The sequence below is a fragment of the Brachypodium distachyon genome, chromosome 1, assembly GCF_000005505.3.
Source record: "Brachypodium distachyon strain Bd21 chromosome 1, Brachypodium_distachyon_v3.0, whole genome shotgun sequence".
NCBI lineage: Eukaryota > Viridiplantae > Streptophyta > Magnoliopsida > Poales > Poaceae > Brachypodium > Brachypodium distachyon.
In genome coordinates, this window is record NC_016131.3 from 72,966,289 (window position 1) to 72,987,446 (window position 21,158).

Genomic DNA, 21,158 nt, shown 5'->3' on the forward strand with positions numbered 1-21,158 from the left:
AGCTGCTTCAATCTGGAGTATATGGTATCATCGGCGTATCTGGTCGATAGCCAAAACCAATTCGTTTTAGTACAACAATTCTTTTTTGTCCAAGATCAGAATTTTCGTTTTTCTTTTTCTGTGTGTTGAAAAAGAGAGACAAGTTAGTGCTTAGTCTTTCGTTCTTTTTAGAACATCAAAATTTTGTTTCACTTAGGATGGGCGATCACATACTAGTACAAGACAGGACATGAACATCCAAGCGTACGTCTTTTTCAGTTTTTCCTTGAATATTTGTTTTAGCCTGTCGTTGATTTCTGAAACGCATGTTCTCAAAGTCATTTCGCCTCTCTATTCTAGCTTCTCCGTGGAATAAAACAATTTTGTGTGAAGTTTATGCCAGTCCAATTGAGTTGATCGGACCTGCGCGCACCGTTTAGCGTTTCTTCTACGTAACGAACGAGTCGTGCTCAATGCGCCGGATTCCTCAAGAATATAACAATTATGCTAACGGAACAGGCATTGCATGCGAGCAATGCGGCAGAAGCGGCTCCCATCAATCAAAGTTCCGCCGTGGAGCACAACGAACGGTTGAGCAAGGAGAAGATGTTGGCTTCCAAGGAAGGAACAAAGGACCAGGCGCCTAGAATATTCTCACCTGTCGATCTTATTCATAACAGACCGCGCCACCTGTGCCTTCTCCCTCAGTTCACTCCCATCGCAAAACCCAACCCAACATCTCCTGCGGATCGAGCTGTGCATCCGGGCGGCGGCAATGGCGGGCGACCAGGTCCACGTGCTGTCGGCGCTGGACAGCGCCAAGACGCAGTGGTACCACTTCACGGCGATCGTGGTGGCCGGGATGGGCTTCTTCACGGACGCCTACGACCTCTTCTGCATCTCCCTCGTCACCAAGCTCATCGGCCGCATCTACTACACCGTCGAGGGCTCGCCGCGCCCGGGCAACGCTCCCGCCGGCCGTCTCGGCCGCCGTGAACGGGGTCGCCTTCGTGGGCACGCTCTCGGGCCAGCTCTTCTTCGGCTGGCTCGGAGACAAGGCCGGCCGGAAGAGCGTCTACGGCATGACGCTGCTCCTCATGGTGCTCTGCTCCGTGGCCTCCGGGCTCTCCTTCGGGCATTCCCCTACAAGCGTCATGGCCACGCTCTGCTTCTTCCGCTTCTGGCTCGGCTTCGGCATCGGCGGCGACTACCCGCTGTCCGCCACCATCATGTCCGAGTACGCCAACAAGAAGACCCGGGGCGCCTTCATCGCCGCGGTCTTCGCGATGCAGGGCTTCGGCATCCTGGCGGGCGGCGCCGTGGCCATCGGTGTCACGGCGCTGTTCCAGAGCGCGTTCCCGGCGCCGACGTACGCAGACAACCCGGGCGCGTCCACGCCGCCCGAGGCCGACTACGTGTGGCGCATCGTGCTCATGGCCGGCGCGGTGCCCGCCGCGCTCACCTTCTACTGGCGGATGAAGATGCCGGAGACGGCGCGGTACACGGCGCTCATCGCCAAGAACGCGCACCGCGCCGCGGCCGACATGTCCAAGGTGCTACACGTGGACATCGTCCCCACCGATCTGGAGCAGGCGGCCGGCAGCAACAAGCCAGCTCCGTCGTTCGGGCTCTTCTCGTGCGAGTTCGCGCGGCGGCACGGGCTGCACCTGGTGGGCACGGCGTCGACGTGGCTGCTCCTGGACGTCGCCTACTACTCGCAGAACCTGTTCCAGAAGGACATCTTCAGCGCCATCGGCTGGATCCCGGCGGCGGCCACCATGAGCGCGCTGGGGGAGCTCTACCACATCGCGCGCGCGCAGTCCCTGATCGCGCTCTGCGGCACGGTGCCGGGGTACTGGTTCACGGTGGCCTTCATCGACTCCGTGGGCCGGTTCAAGATCCAGGCGGCCGGATTCTTCATGATGACTTGCTTCATGCTGGGCCTGGCAGTGCCCTACGAGTACTGGACGGCCCAGGGCCACCAGGCCGGGTTCGTGGCCATGTACGCGCTCACTTTCTTCTTCGCCAACTTCGGGCCCAATGCGACGACGTTCATCGTGCCGGCGGAGATTTACCCGGCAAGGCTGCGGGCTACCTGCCATGGGATCTCGGCGGCGTCCGGGAAGGTGGGCGCCATCATCGGCTCGTTTGGGTTTTTGTACCTGGCCCAGAGCCCGGACCCGGCCAAGACGGCCCATGGGTACCTGCCTGGCATTGGCGTGCGCAACTCGCTCTTCGTGCTCGCAGGGTGCAGCTTGCTTGGGTTCATGCTCACATTCCTCGTGCCGGAGCCCAAGGGCAAATCGCTTGAGGAGATGTCACGGGAGACTGAGCCCGAGCACTGATCCTTACATGAAGGGTCATCTAGGTCTCTCGCCCTTAGGTATTGATCTGCAAGTGTTTTTGCTTGAATTAATCAACTATGGATGTTTATGTTCTCTTCTTCTAGGTCTAACAGTTAGACTAGGGGGACGATGAGATAAATTGCAATTGTCCTTTGTAGAAATCAGAGTCGAGTAGTTCAGTGGTTGGCGTCAATTTTGTTACTGGTTGTTACTCACTTCTAAGAATTTATAAGCAACTGCTCAAAAGTATTTTCGAGGAATTTGCTTAGCTTTCATGTGTTTTATTCTCTCAACCGTCCCAGGCCTCCCAATTGCAGCTCTCATTTATAGTAAGATTCTCCGATCTACTGCAACTTTATGTTAAGTTAGTACCAAATCTGAAACAGTTATTATGAATCGGAGAGAGTAACAAATAATACGAAGAATAAAAATTAGACTAGGTGCCCCCTTATAAACATCTAGCGAGTGCAATATTCGTAGTAAGCAGCATCAACTATAGCTTCATCTTCCTTCCGTCCTCCTCCTCCTTCTCCTCCTCCTCCTCCTCTTAACCAGCTAGCATCCACTTGGTATGGCTCGACTGCCCCCACCGCGGCTATCCTCCTCGCCACCGCCCCCGCTGCCGCCGTGGCCCCGGACGCGGCGGCCGCCGCCGGCACGGATATGAGGCTGCACAGTCCGCCTCCGCCAGACAACCTCCCCCCCCCCCCCCCCCCCCCGGCATGATAGCAGTGCTCGCTATCATGGCGGCGGGCGTCGCCATCACCATCGCGGTGCTCGCAGTGTGCTTCTGCTGCTTCCGCGACAGCCACGACCGCAGCGTCCCTTCCGCGTAAACCTCCTTGCCTGACCTCTGTTGTTCTCTGTTTCTTCTAGACTTGTACGCGGGCACACTCGATGAAGTGGAGTACTGTAATGATTAGCGGTTTTGCTAGATCTCAGTTGACAATTTCTCAGTTGACGAGATTAGGTCGTTGATCGATCTGTTTTTTGTTTTTTTGTTCGAGTAAATTGGCCGATCTGTTTTTTTCGATTTGAAAACCTGGGCTGTGTTGATGGGCTGGCTTTTTTTTTCCAATTGTTTTCTTTTATGGGCTGATTTTTATTTTATGGGTTTTCTTATTTGTTCTGACATGGCTCACGTACTTAGCGGTTGTACATTTTCTTTCCTTTTTCTTTCAAACTAAGCGACGCTTGCTTTTCATTAATTACAACTGTAATAATTTGATGGCGTATAGATCAATCAACACATTTATCAAGTATCGCCCCATCTACAACTGAACCAATTTCCATCATCTCATTCGTTCTGTTTGTAGAGCAATGGAGTCAATCAGCATCTTGCAAAAATTAGAATGCGTGATTGTACAAAGGATTGAGTGATTGCCATACGCCCACAAACTGATGCCATTTCGGTGCTCTGGCCAGCAGTAAGATCAGCAATGCTTTGTTGTTACGTCTATTAGCTACATTTTCATCGGATGGATGGTTTGATGAGAATCAATAAAGCAGCTCCCATTTCGACAAACAAAGAGAAGAGATGGATGAGAGCGCAATTAGTCGGTAATGCTAGCTGACAAGGTGAACCGATAGCACTGCTAATGACAGAATTGGCAAATGCAGTTGGGCAATGGACATACATATATACCACCGTCAATCTTGAGCCAGATCGAGCCTCCATTGACACCGGCTTCAGCACGCTTAGCTTCTCTCAACTCCGATGGAGAAGAAAGCATCGATTCCCCCCCTGCTCCTCCTCCTCCTCGCCGTCGGGGGCTTCCTCGGCGTCTGCTCCGGCCGTGTCATCAGCCCACTCCAACGCTCGCCGCCGACGAACGCGCCCCCGCCGCGACGCGGCCTGCCCCCAGCCGCCATTGCGGCGATCGCCGTCGGGGGCTTCGTCGTCGTCGTCGTCGTCGCAGTGGTGGCGTGCTGCTGCTGCCGCCGCCGCCTTCGAGCTGTCCGCCCCGCCGACGCCGACCAGCCACACGGAGGTGGTCGTGAGCGTCACGCCTACGATGCTGCGGGGTGTGATTCCGGCTCAGTCGACTAATTTTCCTCTCTTCAGGTTCAGCAAATCCACTCGCTTGCAACGACTATGTTTTACCAGGTGCCATAGCTTCTGAAGGCACCTAGTCAGGTACTACATGCTTGTGACAACACAAGTTACGCATCAAAATCGAAGCCATCACACCGGTTGTCTTTCATCAATTGTGTAGGTGGAATGCTTTCGTTTGATCTGGATGTACTTACACGGGCTCTTTGTTTCGCTAGTTCTGCATGTCAGGTTCGGGGACCTGTACACAGTAAAAATCGAGATGCGTGACTGTACATACGTGCCTCAAAATAAGCTCATCAATACCGCGTTTGTGCCCGAGTAGCCTCATAAGAGCAGAGGCTGGTTTCTGTCTTCGTTTTGACGGAGGTTTTCTGCCTGCATACACAGGATATATACAGAAGATTGGTTGTCATGAGTGGGTCATTTCTTGTTATACTTATATGGGTAAGAGACCGGCAGACTTAACTCAAATATAACTCTTGATACTCTAATCTCGTTCTTGCAGCATGGTTAACATCTCGTTCTTGCAGCATGGTTCACAGGATATATACAGTAGACCTGTACTCCTTTTTCCGAGCACATGAAAGTAATTGCAGATTTGGCAGCGGTTTCAATTTCTCCGTGTGTAGCTGGGAGAAGATCACGAAAGAAATGTTTGGTCTCAGCCCAGGTTGCAAATCAATTTCTTTTTTGTGCTGGAATGTTGCAAATCTATTTGGTGGTGTATAGCCATTTCAATGCGGCCTCTGAATTGATCTGGCTGCTCAAAGATAGTTAATACGGAGTTGATAGACAGTTGCAGTGCCTGCCCTATTTGTTGCAATATCTGTATGCGTGGCCTGCCAGGTAATTGTCTGAATATTAGACCAATGCAGTTATAAAAAATGTATGTAAATGGAGAAAGTGGTGGGGAAAAGCGAACAATTATTTGTATGGTAGATAAATGATGCATATCGATCCTTGGAATACCATATCAAAGAATGCATAGAAAAGGAAATAATATTTGGGTAAAACTAAAGATGGCAAGGGACATTCGGCAAACAATTGCACATGTTTTCGTGTTTGTTTTCATATCAGTTTAGTTATCTCAATATTACTTCATTCAAAATATTTGGTATGAGGCCAGATGTTTCAAGTTGCTGAAACCTCTGTATTTATTTGTATTTTTTAGAGAATTGCAGAATTTTGTTTGCAAAAAATCAACATGTCTGCTCACAAACTGTTGGCAAGGTGGATACTGCACATGTCCTGTCGTTATTTAGCTTTTAGATCAATTACATGTAGAAAGTTTATCTATATCGACAATGAAAACAATGGTGGCTGGCCTATTCTGTTTGTATAAGCTTCTCTATGTCTCTGAATATAATGCAGTACGTGTTGTAGTGGGTGACAGTAAAAAAAGTTTGGAGTAAACAGAAAACAACAATAAAGAAAACCTTCATGCAATAAAGATTGAAGGGGTGTGTGCATACCGTAAACCCTTAATCGGGTTATTTTTTTGTCTATAATTAGTGTTGTGAAAACGGTTATATCTAACAGTATGATATGTGCTTATTTTAGCTACCCTTGAGTATCTTCACTTTATTGCCTTGTGCCAACAATGAACAATGTGTTGATTCGTGGTATATGTTAAAGGACTTGAAATCAACATAAGAAATATGAGCTCTTTTATAGTGATTGTCGAGTACTTTTCAGTACTCCCGTCGGAATTAATTATGTCCGTTGATCGATACTCAGGGGCTGTTTATTTCCCTGGGCCGCAACTGACCCGTCCCTCTCCAATGGCCTCACCGGCCTTGCCCGCCCTGCTCCGGCTTCTCCGCACGGCTCCGCTCCCCTGTGAACTCCCTCGACCCATGCCCTCGCAGCAGTCGCCATCAACTTTCAGGCCACCCCTGCCATCGTACTCCAGGAGCAAATTTCAGGCCGCTCTTTGCTGTTGGTGTTCAGCTTTTGCTTGTGATTCTTGCAGTGGAGAAACAATGTATCGATTGCATTGTGACTATTAGTTAATGGATTGCAGTCTGTTGGATTCAGAATAGAAGATATTTGCTAATCTTAGTACAAGTATGTGAATTCCGAATAGAAGATCTTGCTAATCTTAGTACAATTATTCTCATTAAGTGATATTACATCTACACCATGATTTAATCAATTGCCGAACTAAATTGCAGTCCATTTCTCCAACTGAACTAGCTACTACGACAATAGCTTTAAGAACTCGTAACAATATCTCTGTTCTGATTTCAAATCCTAATTTTCTCCTTAGTTAAATGTCAACGGAATCGCACGTAGTTCTGTATCGTTAACAGTTAATTGAATTCAGTATGTATTGCTCTCTGATCTCCAACACCATAATTAGCTAACTGAATGAGCATCCAAGTTTTCTCCCGTCAAGGAGCCTTGGGGTAGGAACTTTGTGGGCAGCAGAACGAGGGGGAGAGGAGCTAGCCAGCGGCGCGGGTGGTCGCAGGGGGAGCCGGTGGCGCGGGGTGGATTAGATCGTCGTAGTGTGGGCAGAGGGGCCTGGAGACGGCCAGCACCCTTTCCTGCGGTGGCGGCGGCGGCTGGTGAAGCCAACAGTCCTCCGCCGAGCGCCCCTATTTCTCTCTGTCTGTTCCCGTGAGTGCGCTTGTTCTGAGGCCACAAAGAGCAGCTGCCATCGGATTAGAACGGAGGACGGATACTAGGGGGCAAATATTCACTAAATCCTTTTAGTTAAAAAGTAAATCGATAATTTTGGTACTTTTCAGGACTTTTGTTTTAGTACTTTCCGGTACCTCCTATTTCTCCACCGTTGGATCAACTAGGTTGAACGGCTCCTAAAATTGCCAACCATTGTAAAACTTGTAAAAAATATACTGCCTCACAGTAAGTACAAGGATTTTGCTTGTCACGTACATGCTCCATAATTAGGTCGGTTTAAGTTTGTGGGAAGCATTTTTGTTGCAAAGTGGGATTCTTGGTATAGAGTATGTAAACAAGTGAATATCCTCTTCATAGCTTGTTCACATCCACATGATTTTATTAAGAAACTAATAATTTTGTGAGGCGAAGCTCAAACATTATCATGTCTTATCTCACACAACCTCCAGGCCCACCATAAAGGCATTTTGCATGATCAATAGGAGTAATAGAGTGGCATTTCTCGTTCGTGACTATCTTGGGCAAGTCTGCCATGATGGGGCTGCTCCTACCATCTTCATCAATTAGTTGAATGTCGGTGAGAGATGCGGCATGGCCCCGACCACCATTTGGGCTGATACCGCTGCCCATGGGAGGTGACGGAAGTGTTGGGAATATGCCCTAGAGGCAATCATGTATGATGTAATTCCCAATGTATTCATAAAGATTATTAAGTTGTCCTTGTTTGAACATCTGATGTGTATCATTAAATCTGTGATTTGATTGTGGAACTATGTATTCATGTTGTTCATACTAAATTGTCCTTAGTCATTGAGGTTGTGCTGGACACATAACCTAGACTAATGTGAAAGTGGGCTGATGACTCGGTTCCACTTGTCATGGGCATGGTGATGTCATTCCAGCTTACACAGACTCGGCTAAAGAGTTTAGCGAGTCGGACTAACCCATATTGAGATGCAACGAGTAGGTCGTCATTTGCATGTCTCAATCAATGTAATCCTTAGACCTGAGGTTATCGCACAATCCGAGTTGTGGATCACCAACTTAGGTTCTGTCAAACGTTGTTCCGTAACAGGGCAGTTATAAAGGCAGAGTTCGGTTTGACTGAGAATCAAGCTGTGTGATGTGGATAACCAAGATGGGATTTTGCCCCTCTGACTGGAGAGATATTCTCTGGGCCCTCTCGAGTGATATGATTCGGGAAGCATGGCCATGCGCGACTCGGTTAACTGTTAACTGGGTCGATCGACTAAGAGTTAGTCGGATGAATCGTATATCACAGATCGAGAAGAGAGTTGAACTATTAAAGGGATGACGATTAAGCACCTATAGTTCGACAAGGTATATCGTGAGGCAAAAGGGACTAAGACGTATGTCACATTGGAAGGTACGTCATCATGACTCGATGGTACTTGGGAGACGGCACGTTCTGCTAGGAGCCGCCACCGATTGATCGATTGAGAGTCGGACTCCAATCGTGTCCAAGTCGCCATGAGCCTGCGGGGTCACACACTTAAGAGCGGGAGCAAGTATTTGGTCGGGTTGGACCCGAACCGGAAATGGACTGACAATGCGAGTTGGACTCGCAGAATGGATGGGCCACAAGTGCTGGAGCCCACTTCCACTCGGTATATAAGCAGGGGCGTGGGATGCCTAAGGGGTACGGTTCGCCACTCTCATGCGTTGAGAACCCTAGCCCCATTCAGTCCAACCGTCGCACCGGACCTAGCAGTCCGCCGCCAGAGCTCCTCGCACGTGTGGATACAGGCAGAGGTGTTGTACGTTCAGCACTTCGACGATCGCGGGATTGGATCGGCTGGATCGCATCGAGGGACTGCACTTCATCAAGGCGCTGCATCGATAATCCGCAACTGCGCGTCTAGTGGTAATCCTCGTGGCCTTCTACCTCGGCTAGATCTTGGGAGTTCGCGTAGGAATTTTTTTTGTTTATCTCTACGCGCCCCTTCAGGAAGCGCCTTTTTACACATCGCAGCGGCACCAAAAGCCATCCCATTTGACTTTTGCGCTAAGTAGGTGAACAATGACCTTGGGAAGTATCCCACACCCGTGGGGATTTTGTTGAAGCCATAGTACACCCACCAGTCTCCACTTGTTTTGTCCTGTGATGGATTTAAGCTTCGATTTTAGTGATAATATAATAATCTATTGTTAAGGAATAACAAATTAAGCCCTTGGAAACTTTTTATACCATTGATTGTCAATGTAATAACTATCCTAGCTAACTTGGGTTATACAAGAAAGTCTTATCAACCATGTCGTATATATGGCTTAATGAGGAAACTATTGTCGTGACAATAACAAGGCAGGGTAATTTGTGACAAGAAAGATGGAATTCTTACCTTAAGCACTCTAAGTGTGATCTTTTGTATGCGGCCACTTGGAACATCAGAAACTGGATGTATAACATCACCGGGAGCTACAATAGCACCATTTGCACGTACGAATCCAGGACAATCCATGTTAAAGCAGCCGGTTTCTTCATATCCATCTCTCTATTGCATATATGTTCATGCTTACATTAGAAACCTCATCTATATGTTTTCCGTAGATTAAGATCACTTGTCAACAAACAATGCATATCATCAGTATAATATTACCGTCCATTGTGTGTAGAAATGAGGTTGTGAGTCGCCATAGTGATCTGGATATATCTGTATAAAGAAGGGAACACATGAAAAAACTTTCGCACCTATGTAATCCAAGAAATGGAAAAATGAGGTGGTAATTCTCTTTGTACATGGACAAGCAGGGAAGAGTTTTACATGTATTTTCCCTAAAAAGGGTCCTTCGATTTTTAGTGATGGATAATACAAAAATCTGAAAGAAATTATAACATTCGTCTACGTTTTGAGGGGTGTAGTTTTAGTCCATATCATTAAAAAACATCATGTCATTCTATTTATTTACATGACATTTTAATTGAATTCACTGACATTTCCAACATTCTACAGAGTTGTAGTGGAACCATTGACTCATATGTTGTTCCGTTATAATGCTGGTAGCAATTGAATGATACCTCTCTCGGTTATATTATGAATGCATTATTGACTTTTTGAGTTCAAACTGTATGTCTTAATGAAAATATGAAATGACTTACATGCCAACCAACTTGAATCTCATTAAAGCTTGCTGTAGCACCATCTCCTTTATGACCAACCCAAATTGTAGTCGAAGTTTGCTGACCAGGTTTTAACTCATAGCCGTACACATCCATGGTCACATGTAATCCGTAGTAGTTGTCATTAGGCCCTCCAATAGATGTATGGTGTACCGCAAACTACACAGTTCAAGCACTCTATTAAACACAACACCTAGAGAAGAATGCGAGAAAAACATGCAACTGTAACACTAAAGACATAAGAATTTCTGAAATTCAGGACAACTATTTGCTATCAAGAAACGTGAATTTGTAAGAAAAACAGCTTGCAAGTTACACAATGTTTGATCTTGTATTAGAATTTGCAAAGGCATACTATACAAAGAAAATTACTATGGTGAGTGATAGGTTATTTGAGTTATCACGTGGCTGCATAGGTCAACCAATGTACTTCAGTCCCTAACATGTCAAGAATAAACCTTATGTGATCACTCTCATATTTATTTTATTTATCCTTTTCTGCTAAGGAACGATATCCCATTTTTTCTCAGTAAAGTTTTGTGACATCTATTAAAGTAAATTCAATGGCCGTATTTTTGTGAATGACAAAACCATTCCTAGAAACAAAAGGAGGCATTACACATATAACACCTACATGACAATATTTACAATGTAATTATGCAAAGCGAAAGTACCAAAATAGGATAAAAATTTATACATTCTATGTGTTCCCAAAATGCACATGACATAAATTTAACCTTCCTTTGTCTAAAAAATATTTTTCATCAAAACCAATAGTACCTAAATTCAACAAGACGTAATGTATTGTGTGTTGCAGATGAATAAATAACACTACATTTTTAGGATTAATTTGATATATGCCACTGCAATTATTGAATTATTCAAAAAATACCACTTCAATTCTCATCTTTCGTAAAATGTCACTTGCAGTGGCATCTTTTGACCCATTATAGTGGCATTTTTCGAAGAATCTGCAAATTTATAGTGGCATCTTTTGAAAGATGGAAATTGTTGTGATATTTTTTTTTGAATAAGCCTCATATGGAAGCCCTGATAGTACGTAAGTAGGAACAAGGATATGTGCATAGAATGACTTGAACCTAGATGGTAGGGTGGTACATCCACTCGAAGCATGCACCAGTATTGGAACAACATGCATGCTAACTTATAAAACGTAATACACTAGTATCACAAACATGCCAATGCATCATATATTATTAAAACTACTATGATATTACTAAAAACAGCCAACCCGTGACATAATGTAGATTTAAAGTACTATTAGGGTCATGACTACAACCAATTTCTATTTGATGATCCTAGATGCATGAAGTATACAAAGTGAAGTGACAACCGGAAAGAATAACTCACTTATGGTTCATCCCATGTACTAGAACCTTTTCCAAGAATTACTGCATCTATGGAGTTTGACTTCAAACTTGCCAAATCTGGTTTGGCAGGACCATAGACAAAATCTTGTGCTAGTGAATCATTTCCCTTAAAATAAATTTGAAATGTAAGTTAAGAGGGAAATAATCCATGCTATGCATCTAATGTAGGACAAACCATATGATGCTAATGTTAAATTCATAGCGCAAATTTCATGCCATGACAATAGTAAAGATGCTAACCACCTAGAAAATAGAATGTAACTTAATCTCTTGATTGTTTCAGTATCATGATTTGGTGGAATACAACGTCGATAATAAGATTGTACTTCCCTAAAAAAAGATAAGAAGATTGTACACCAACTGATATATCTATCCTTCCCACATAAATATATGTTTGTGATGGTTTTATCCATTAATTGGTTTGTCTTCTTAATGTATTTGTCCATGGTATTTCATAATTATCATGAACCACCATGAGAGGTAATGTTAAGAAGACTCAAAATGGAAATGACAAATAAAAAAGTTGTATATATAAAGGGTAAAATAGGTGAGAAAAGAACACATTATTCATACACCAATACACTTGCAACAACTATTGCTAAAAACGAAACCAATGTATGGGGTTGGCAACATGGAGCATCGATGGTTACATTGTTGATGCTCTATAGTAGGATCCTACATGCAATTGATCTTGATCTAAGAGTGCTTAGTAGCATTGGATCTACAACTAGAAGATCCCAGGGACAATAAAGCAGATGACCCAACATTAGATCTATTGATATCATCTTGGATCAACATGATGGCAAGCCAAATAACATATTCATATAATTCTGACCCTTGGAATCTGACTTAGTTACAAATCTCTTCCAATCCCACTTTCTAGTCTAACCATAAAACCAAAATTGCGTCCTTTGTTTCTACACAGTCCTGCCATAGCAATGTGATTTGTGACACTACAAAAAATTCCCTTCTTAAATACATACATGTTGAATAGTAGGATGGATCCGAACACCCCAAGTTTGAAGTGCATGAAAAAAGAAACATATAGCAATCGCTCGCCGATGCATACTAAGTCTGGACATTTCGAAATGTGAAAGAATAAAGATCACTATATGCATTCAGAGCTATATATAGAGTCAGTGTGTCTTATAGAGGGAAGAATCCTAATACTTCGATGATAGATGTAAGATCTTCTTTAATGTCAATTAGTCCGCACAATCTTTAATTTAATAATGTATAAATCTTTATTTAATGCCAACTGAACTATAAAGATTTAATGCTACAAATCTTTATTTAATGCCAAGTGAACTATAAAGATTTAATTGAATATAGAAGTAAATCTAAATTTAGTGTCAATTAATCATTGAAATTAATTGACTATAAATGCCAACAGAACTTGGAGTAGTGCTTTGTTTTTTTATGAAAAGACGGTAAGGAAAACCCATACAACATAATTGTGAGCACCAGGATTTTGAATCCAGATGGGTGGAGTCATGCATCCACAACTCCACCACCAGTCCACCACATCAAGAGGTGTTTCCCGTAGTGCTTTGTTTTGACTGGCATTAGTCTGTAATTGCTTAAGGGCCTTTCACTATCGACCTCTGTGTTTCAATTATCCAAGGTTGAATGGAACAGGTGCTTCCGCCCTTTTCCTCTTTAAAATAGCACAAGATATTCCCTGATGATTCACCCCAAGCTGCTCACCAAAGTTAATTGTATTTCACTTTCGGCAAAAGCATAATCTTACCAAAGTTGAGGCTGAATATGACAGCCTGCCATAGTTGCTTTCTAAAGGGACACTCTATACACTCCGGGATAGTTCCATGTGAAGATTCATGTCAAAGCATGCTAACAATAATCCACAAATTATACAACCGCACAAGACAAATAAAAATCGAGAACAAGCTCAGAGTGGTTAGTTAGTTTCCTGCAGGAAGAAAAAATAGCATGCGACCTCCAGAGCAAAAAAAAAAGAGAGGTTATGTTTACGCACACATGCCACATGTGCCTGCGTGAAAGTCACGATACCAACCAAGATCCAAAAATCTCTATTGTCGCTGTCCGGATCTGCATATCTTCACAACCAAATGCCACTGTAAGTCTGTACGGCGTGTCAATGTCAGGCCTAGCCATGCTATGCCACAGCAACGATCGATGCGTGGATGACCATCGTGGATCACGTTCTTAACGAAAAAGGTTTTAATAGCTCAGTAGGCCTGCACTTTCATGCTTTCAAAGCAGCAACTCTACTGGGATTGCACAGGATCGAACGATCGCCAGCTGCTGTGGCCTGCGGGCATGGACACGCAATCATTGTTTTTTTTTTACTTCCCTTCCAGGTTATCAGGTGCGGCACACACGTAACGACTGACGTGTGCTGGAACGTGGGGACAAGCGGTAGTGGTGCATCCGGGTCACTATATATATATATATGCTATATGCAGCACGACACTACACACCATCACTACTTTACACAGTTGCGAGGCATATGATCAGAATAACGGTGTCTAACTCACGATCTATGAGAAAGAAAACGATGGTGACTCGTGACAGCTTGCCGAAATCGACTAGTGGCCAGTATGCTTAACTCGAGCCCGACGGAAGAAACAAGAGTAAAGTCCATTTTAAACCCTGTGCTTGTAGAGGTGGGCCCAATCGAACCCTGACCTGCAAATTCCTGAACTTAGCACCCTGAACACTCAAATCCCGGTCATTAGTGCCTTAAGTAGGATTATCCCCGAGGTTGCTGACGTGGCAGGGTCTAAGCTGGGATTGTTTAGGCCACACTGGGTAAGAAGGTTTACCGCTTAATAGTTTGCAATTCGAAGAAAAAAAAACTAGGGTTTGCGTCCCGCAGTCGGCGGCGGCGGCGGTGGAGATGTCATCCGGGTTTGTGTCGAGCAGCGGTCATCGATGGGGGAGAGGTATCGTGGGAGATAGGCGTTCGCCGGTGCCGTATCGTGAAGATCCGATGGAGTATGAGCCAACGAAGTACTGCCTTTGCGCGCGGCGTGAAGGCACCGAGGTGGATACCATGGAGTCCACGAAATCCTGGAAGAATGTATTATGCCTGTGTGGATGTGTTGATAAGCTCAATTTCCAGTTAATTTCTCTTGTTGATATCAATTTTGATCGAGTCTCCCTTTTATCTTTTATTTTGTTCTGAAGTGTTCATTTTGACCAGTTCGGTGGCTGTGGGAGCATGGATCCCTGTTTGGCAAACCACTTAAGGGCATAATGACCGGGATTAGGAAGTTCAGGGTGCTAAGTTCAGGAATTTGCGGGTCAGGGTTCGATTGGGTCCACCTCTACAAGCTCAAGGTTTAAAATGAACTTTACTGAAGAAACAATGATGGACTTAGGCAGTAAAGAAGGGAAAACTTAGGTTGCTCCGCTCGGCTGGCTGGGAAAGTCAGCAAAGCATGAACCATTTTGGTCTCGCATCATTGAGAGAAACTGTTCAAGTATTCAGTGCGCAGATCACAGCGACCATTGAATACCCGTCGTGTTAGATACTCCCTCCGTTTTTAATGTAGGGCGTATATTTTTACGCACGAATATTAGCACAGGAAAGGGATCGTTTTGACTCGATGGCATCCACTAGCGCGTGAGCGAGCAACTGCCTAATTTCCTCCTGCGCATGCATGCACCATTAAGACAATAACTGCCCCATCCATCAACGCACAAGGAAACCGCTATTTTTTCTTCACGCATGCAGGTGCAATCGTGGGCTCCGCTGTAGCGCGCCTTATAATTCGGAAATCAGCAGAAAATAATACACGTCGTATATTAAAAAACGGAGAGAGTACTATTTAATGTGAAAATTAACTGACGCCACACAACAAGATATTCCCAGGACGATTCCCACTCCGTTGCGGTCGACAGACATGTGATTCACCGCCGGGCTAGGCGGATCAGGGTCCAGTTATAGTTAAGCTCCTGTTTATCGGCTGTTCGGTGCATTCAGTGCATGGATCTGCCTGTCTCCTTTTGCCACTGCCGACGGACTCGACGCGACGACGCCGCTGCCTCTGTCCTGCCTTCACGGTTTTACTTCGGTGGTGTGAGCACCATCCAACAATGACTCGGAAACTGCTAGGGTTTCAGGAAATTGAGATAAAAAAAACATGGATTTGGAGAAGTTGCTAGTCCGGAGTACATTTAGCGCCTCCTATTGTGCTGATAACGCAGTTGCGCAGAGAGCTGCTCCAGCTTGGGTACAGGTGGCAGGGGTCGTGTTCGAAGGCGCTCATGGTTAGTTACTCGATAATCCAAGGCAATTGCACTAGTACTACGCACAAATACATGTTCTGAATCCATGTCTCGCACCGTACTAAAATAACAGAACTGAACGAAAATTCCACGTCATCTGCTGCGAAACCCAGCGTGCGTGCCACCGCATGGCGCGAGTGGTCCGACTCTGACAGCGAGCGATCCTGCACGCTTCCGTGTGCTGACACGACAGGCCCCCACCTGGCATCGCCGTGCTGTAGCGGATATCTCGACAGTTTTCGCCCCCGCCAAGACGACGAGTGGCCACGCCACAGCCCACAGGAGGACGAGAGGCCACGGCCACGCACAAAAGCAAAGGACAGGCAGCACAGCAGGTGTCAGCTTTCCGGCTCCTGCGGACCGGAACGCAGAGGAGAAAGATAGGAAAACAGAAGGCGGGCGGAACACGGCGCGCAGCACGCAGTACGTCGGGTCCCGTGACCGCGCTCACGTGCCTCACCCGCTTAAAACCAGAGCCCCATGTCGTCCCAACACTCCCAACGCCCACTACATCTACAGTTCTTTTTACTGCCAATCGATTGATGCTGCTGCCCTGAGAAACAGTGGGACTAGTCGAGATCCGATCTCGGGGCTCCACCTGCCATAGGGACAAGTAGCTTAGCTGCTCAGGCGATGACTTCGATTTTTTTTCTACACACTCACATGTCACATGAGTACCGTGCGGCCCGGAGCAAGCGCCCCCACTGGCACGTGGTGCAGCTTGGAAGTAACCTTCTCGGTCGGTCGTCGCGGGTAAAATAGGGCCCGAATGTTTGTCGTTTCTAGCATTTCTACTGTCCCCGGCCGGCCGGGCCGGCGTGTCCTGCCAAGACACGCGCACAAACAAAGCGGCGGCAGTAATTACGGAATCGGTACTCATACTGTAAACAAGTTGATACTACCCTAAACAATTTCAGTTTGCGACAGAGGTTTATGAATTTCTTTTTGGTTGGTTGTTCCAGACAAAACATGACTGATGAGATGAGATCGATGATCCATGGATCAAGCAAAAACAAATCTAAAATAATCCACCTCTCCTCTCCGATCCAAAAACTCCCTAGCCCAACAAAAAATTGAAATCGAAAGCTACGAACAACAAGAATGAGTAACAAGAAGCATCATCCATCGTCCCCTATTTTGTTACAGCTAAATCATCAAATTCAATTCAAGCACTCTCTTAAACCTCACTCTTCTCCAGGTAGTACTGTAGTAGTAGGAGTAGTAGGCTGCTCTTCGTACCTCTGCGAAATTATTCCTTTCATCCCCCCTTCCGGGGGCGGGTGAGTGAGTAAAATGAAGGTGTACGGCGGCGTCTTGCTCTATTTGCTCTCGGCGGCGGCGGCGGTGCTGGGCTTGCGGAGGAGCACCATGTGCATGGGCGTGAAGATGCCGGTCTCGCCACCGCGGGTGAGGTGCTGCGCGGTCTCGTACAGCATCTCGTGCACCTCCACCACGCCCTTGGGCGCTACCCGGAGGATGGTGAGCACGCGGACGACGAGGGAGTTGCGCCAGTACGCGAGGCGCCCCATCTTGAGGCGCGTCCACCATGGCAGCGCGGGCGGCAGGGCGAGGTCGAGCTCCTGGACGACCTCGAAGCCCACCTCCTTGGCGATGGATGCGATCTCGTCCTGGCGGCGGAGGCCCGGGAGCGCGTCGCCACGCTCGATGCCGTGGATGGCCTCGACGTGGTCGGGATCCTCGGCGCGGTACAGGGCCGTGGTGACCCACTCGTAGGAGACGTAGAGGCCGCCGGGCTTGAGCACGCGGAACACCTCGCCGTAGACGTCCTGCAGCCTGGGCGCGTGGCAGGTGGCCTCGATGGAGTATGCGCCGTCGAAGGACGCGTCGTCGAACGGCATGGACATGAAGTTGCCGCAGACGACCTCGCAGCGGGAGTCGAGCCCGGCCTTGCGGTTGTGGGAGCGGGCGCGGTTGACCTGGTACTCGTTGATTGTGATGCCGACGACGTTGGAGCCGGAGTGGGCGGCGATGGCGCGCATGGGCCCGCCGACGCCGCAGCCGACGTCGAGGAGGCGGTGGCCGGGCTTGGCCTTGAGGAGGTCCGCGACGCGCTCCTCGTGGACGCGGGTGGCGTCGCGGTGGGAGCGGCCGGGGAGGGAAGGGGAGAAGTGGAAGGACTGTCCCCAGCCCCACTCGTAGATGTCGGTGACGAGGTTGTAGAAGGTGTCGACGAAGGCGGGAACCTTCTCGGCGGAGGCCTCGTCGGTGGCCGTCTCCTTGGGGCGGCGGAAGAAGGACCAGTACTGGGTGTACTTGTCCTTGACGTTGTCCCGGTTGATGGATCCCATCTTGAGATCCACCGCTCGCTTCCCCTTCACCTCCGCCGACCCCATCACCCACACGAACCAGTACACCAGCCCGACCCCGGCCACCGCCGCCGTCCAGGCCATCGTCGCGGCCTCCATCCCCGGCGCGCGCGGCTGCTGCTCGCAGGGAGGAAGGAAGAGACAGGGGGGAACTTGACGCGGTGGTAGGAGACGAAGAAGAAGGGGGACGACGAGGAGACGGGGGATTTGGGTGGGCTTTGAAATATAAGGATTTCCGCGGAAGCCGCCGGGATTTTTTTGGCCGGCTGAAGCGTCTGATCTTGATCGGATCGGAGCGGGGAGGTGGGCCGGGGGCGATCTGATCGGACGGCCACGCGGGTTCGGGCTTCGGTCCGATCGATTTCCTTGCATCAGCAGCGTGGTTCCAGCCGAGACCAGCGGCCAGGCCAGCCAGATTGTTTTTGGCACGGTGCGCTGGCAGCAGCAGCTCTCTCTGCTAGCCAGCCAGCCTTGGAGGGACAACCTGCCGTACTGCCATGTGTGTGGTCACGTGTACTGTGGCTATCTTTTCCTCCGTGCCGGCGCTGGCAGAATCTGTACGCTGGGCCGCATGCGGCTGTTTCCTTCTTTCTCCGATGCATGCTAGAGATAAGTTTTGCCTTTAAAAAGGAAGAAAAATCATCCGTGATCTGATTTGATGGGTCAGCTTTTTACGTTGGAGAAGAAGATAGGACGGACGAGAGCTTTGGCCTTTGGGGGAACAAGCGCACCGAGCTGTGGTTTTTTGCTCAAGGTTGTGTCAATCATGTGACGCGGCAGGCACCCTTGATTGATCGCTTTCACGACCTGTTTGCTTCATCTTCTTTTTTGCCTTCGTGGAGGGTGTGATGCCACCTGTTTGCTTGACTGACGTGAATCCGTGCTAGCACAATTATTAGGTTGATGTTAGCGTCGATTAGTCACTTTCGTGGCTAATTTTGCCTTAATCGGCGTTAGCACAATCAGGTCGACGCTTCATTCGTATTTGTTTCCTTATTTGGTGCATAATCGGCTCAGCACAGTTAGCTGAACATGGCCTTGACTCATCACTATCCTTGAAACTTTCTTTTTTCCCTCCCTACATCTCTCTCTGATTGATCACTATCTTTGACTTTTCTGCCTTCGCTGATTTAATATACTCCGTATATCACATAAACAGATGCATCTTGTTCATACTACCACGGGTTCTCTACATCCATTGTTAGCAAGATGTTTCGATACTTCTCTTATTTTTAAGACGATTCAAAAATAACTACCAATAAGTAACAGTCGCGTACTGTTGGATCAGACTTTGTGATTCATCTATGAGGTTAAAAAACGTGAGGATCTTACCCTATCGTGAGGTGTATTGACTAGCTATTTATAAGTCGAGAAATAGTAACTTTCATGTTTCAACATCTCCTCGTGCAGTGCAACAATGTATTATGCCCTGTTTATCTTGATTATAGATAGGAACAGAAACTTACATCCGCCACCGGAAGCTACTTTGTTTGAAACAATCGCATCTAACCTACTCAGCCATAAACTTTTGTGTAAATTGGGAACAACATCCTTGTGGCGCTAAGTACACACGGCGAGGGAGATCGAGTGAGATGTTATTGCAAAACGGAAACGAGCTTCTCATTCCGCGAATGCAATGCTTTTTCGGAAATTCGGGATATTCATTTCTTCAGGCGTTTCTACGAAAACCAAGCTGAGCCACGTACTTCAGTCAGGATGGCAACGGGACGGGTCTGGACGGGTCGACCAAATCCATATACATATCCATCGTCAGACCAACTATCCATCCATGAGAATATCCATGAATACAAAACAATATCCACATCCATATCCACGGGGTATGTGGGTATCTGTGGATTATCTATATCCATGCAATATACTCCCTCCGTCCAATATTAAGTAACTCAAATTTGTGACGTACCTAGGATAAATTTTAAGGTGATGCGGAGTTTACACGGCAAAAAATCATATGCATAACTATGCGAAAGTTCATTGGATTACTAGATATATATTACTTTGTGTTCAACAAAAATAATAATAATCCAAAAATAAGATATTGCTGTTCAAAATATCTCAATAGATGAAACTTACGTCGATGATCGAACACCGATTTACAATCTATATTAACCAAAAGATCATATAAACTTACGAAGTACTCCCTCCGGCTAGAAATAAGTAACCAGGATTTGTATAAGAATCTATCGAGTAGTGGATCCACATGTCGGTAATTTTTAATAAATATCGGGTATCCATGGATATCCATGGATCAAATATTATATCCGTGCCCGCTCCACGAGTTGACGGGTATCCATGCGTGGATATCCATGGATCGAAAACCCGATCCATATCCGCGATACATGAGCTGGATATCCATGGATCGAAAACCCGATCCATATCCGCGATACATGAGCTGGATATCCATAGATATTCACATTTTGACTATCCATTGACATCTTGATACCCTCGAGGTGCCCTCTGCCTCCTTTAGCGAGACGATCGATCACAGTACTCGTAGCAGGAAATGGATACGCCATATGCCACGCCCCTGTCTTTTGCACAAAGTCGCTTTGCTCTGCGCTGTCTAAAAGACCCCAAAGGAAGCTTTAGCCGAATGGTCCAACCTGCAAAAGTGCTTTAGTGCCGAAAGGTGTGGCAGACGCGCAGTCGTGTCGTGGTAGCAAAAAGAAAACAAAAAAAATATGCATCCACACACTGAATTCCAATGCTCGAACATTCGGAGAAGAAACCATTCTCGACAAATCTCGATCGGTGTCGACGGAGATTCCTGGTTCTGAAGTTCTGAACCACACTACAGCATCGAAAATATCAGGGGATTTCACCCCGTCGCAGAAACCCAATCACAGGGCTCACAAAAGCTCGCTGCTTTGCAGGAACTGGGCGTGCGGTACCAGCTCGTCCCTACTGCCGCAGCACGCGCTACGTCTCCTGTCGGCACGTCGACGAAAGGGAAAAGATCCGACCGCTAGAGCGATTGATTGG

General features: G+C 47.0%; 3 protein-coding genes across 3 annotated transcripts; 1 reads left to right on the plus strand and 2 right to left on the minus strand.

The window, feature by feature from the left end:
- The first annotated feature begins 3 nt into the window (after nucleotides 1–3).
- On the plus strand, nucleotides 4–5,081 carry LOC100844713 (probable inorganic phosphate transporter 1-7). The gene is given in 3 exon segments (XM_010230941.3): nucleotides 4–943; nucleotides 945–2,362; nucleotides 3,641–5,081. Coding segments are annotated over 2 exon segments (1,569 nt in total). The 5' UTR covers nucleotides 4–754; the 3' UTR covers nucleotides 2,325–2,362; nucleotides 3,641–5,081.
- LOC112270846 lies at nucleotides 3,564–10,302 on the minus strand. Its single transcript, XM_024459239.1, has 5 exons — nucleotides 10,145–10,302; nucleotides 9,645–9,698; nucleotides 9,387–9,539; nucleotides 9,073–9,146; nucleotides 3,564–3,630 (listed from the first exon to the last, which is right to left on the minus strand). Exons 1-5 carry the CDS (start codon nucleotides 10,259–10,261, stop codon nucleotides 3,564–3,566), a joined length of 465 nt encoding a protein of 154 aa, XP_024315007.1. The 5' UTR covers nucleotides 10,262–10,302.
- Nucleotides 10,303–16,748: 6,446 nt separating this feature from the next.
- Nucleotides 16,749–18,635, minus strand: LOC100845021 (24-methylenesterol C-methyltransferase 2). The gene has a single exon (XM_003558819.4). It carries the CDS (start codon nucleotides 18,528–18,530, stop codon nucleotides 17,151–17,153), a length of 1,380 nt encoding a protein of 459 aa, XP_003558867.2. The 5' UTR covers nucleotides 18,531–18,635; the 3' UTR covers nucleotides 16,749–17,150.
- Between the last annotated feature and the right edge of the window lie 2,523 nt (nucleotides 18,636–21,158).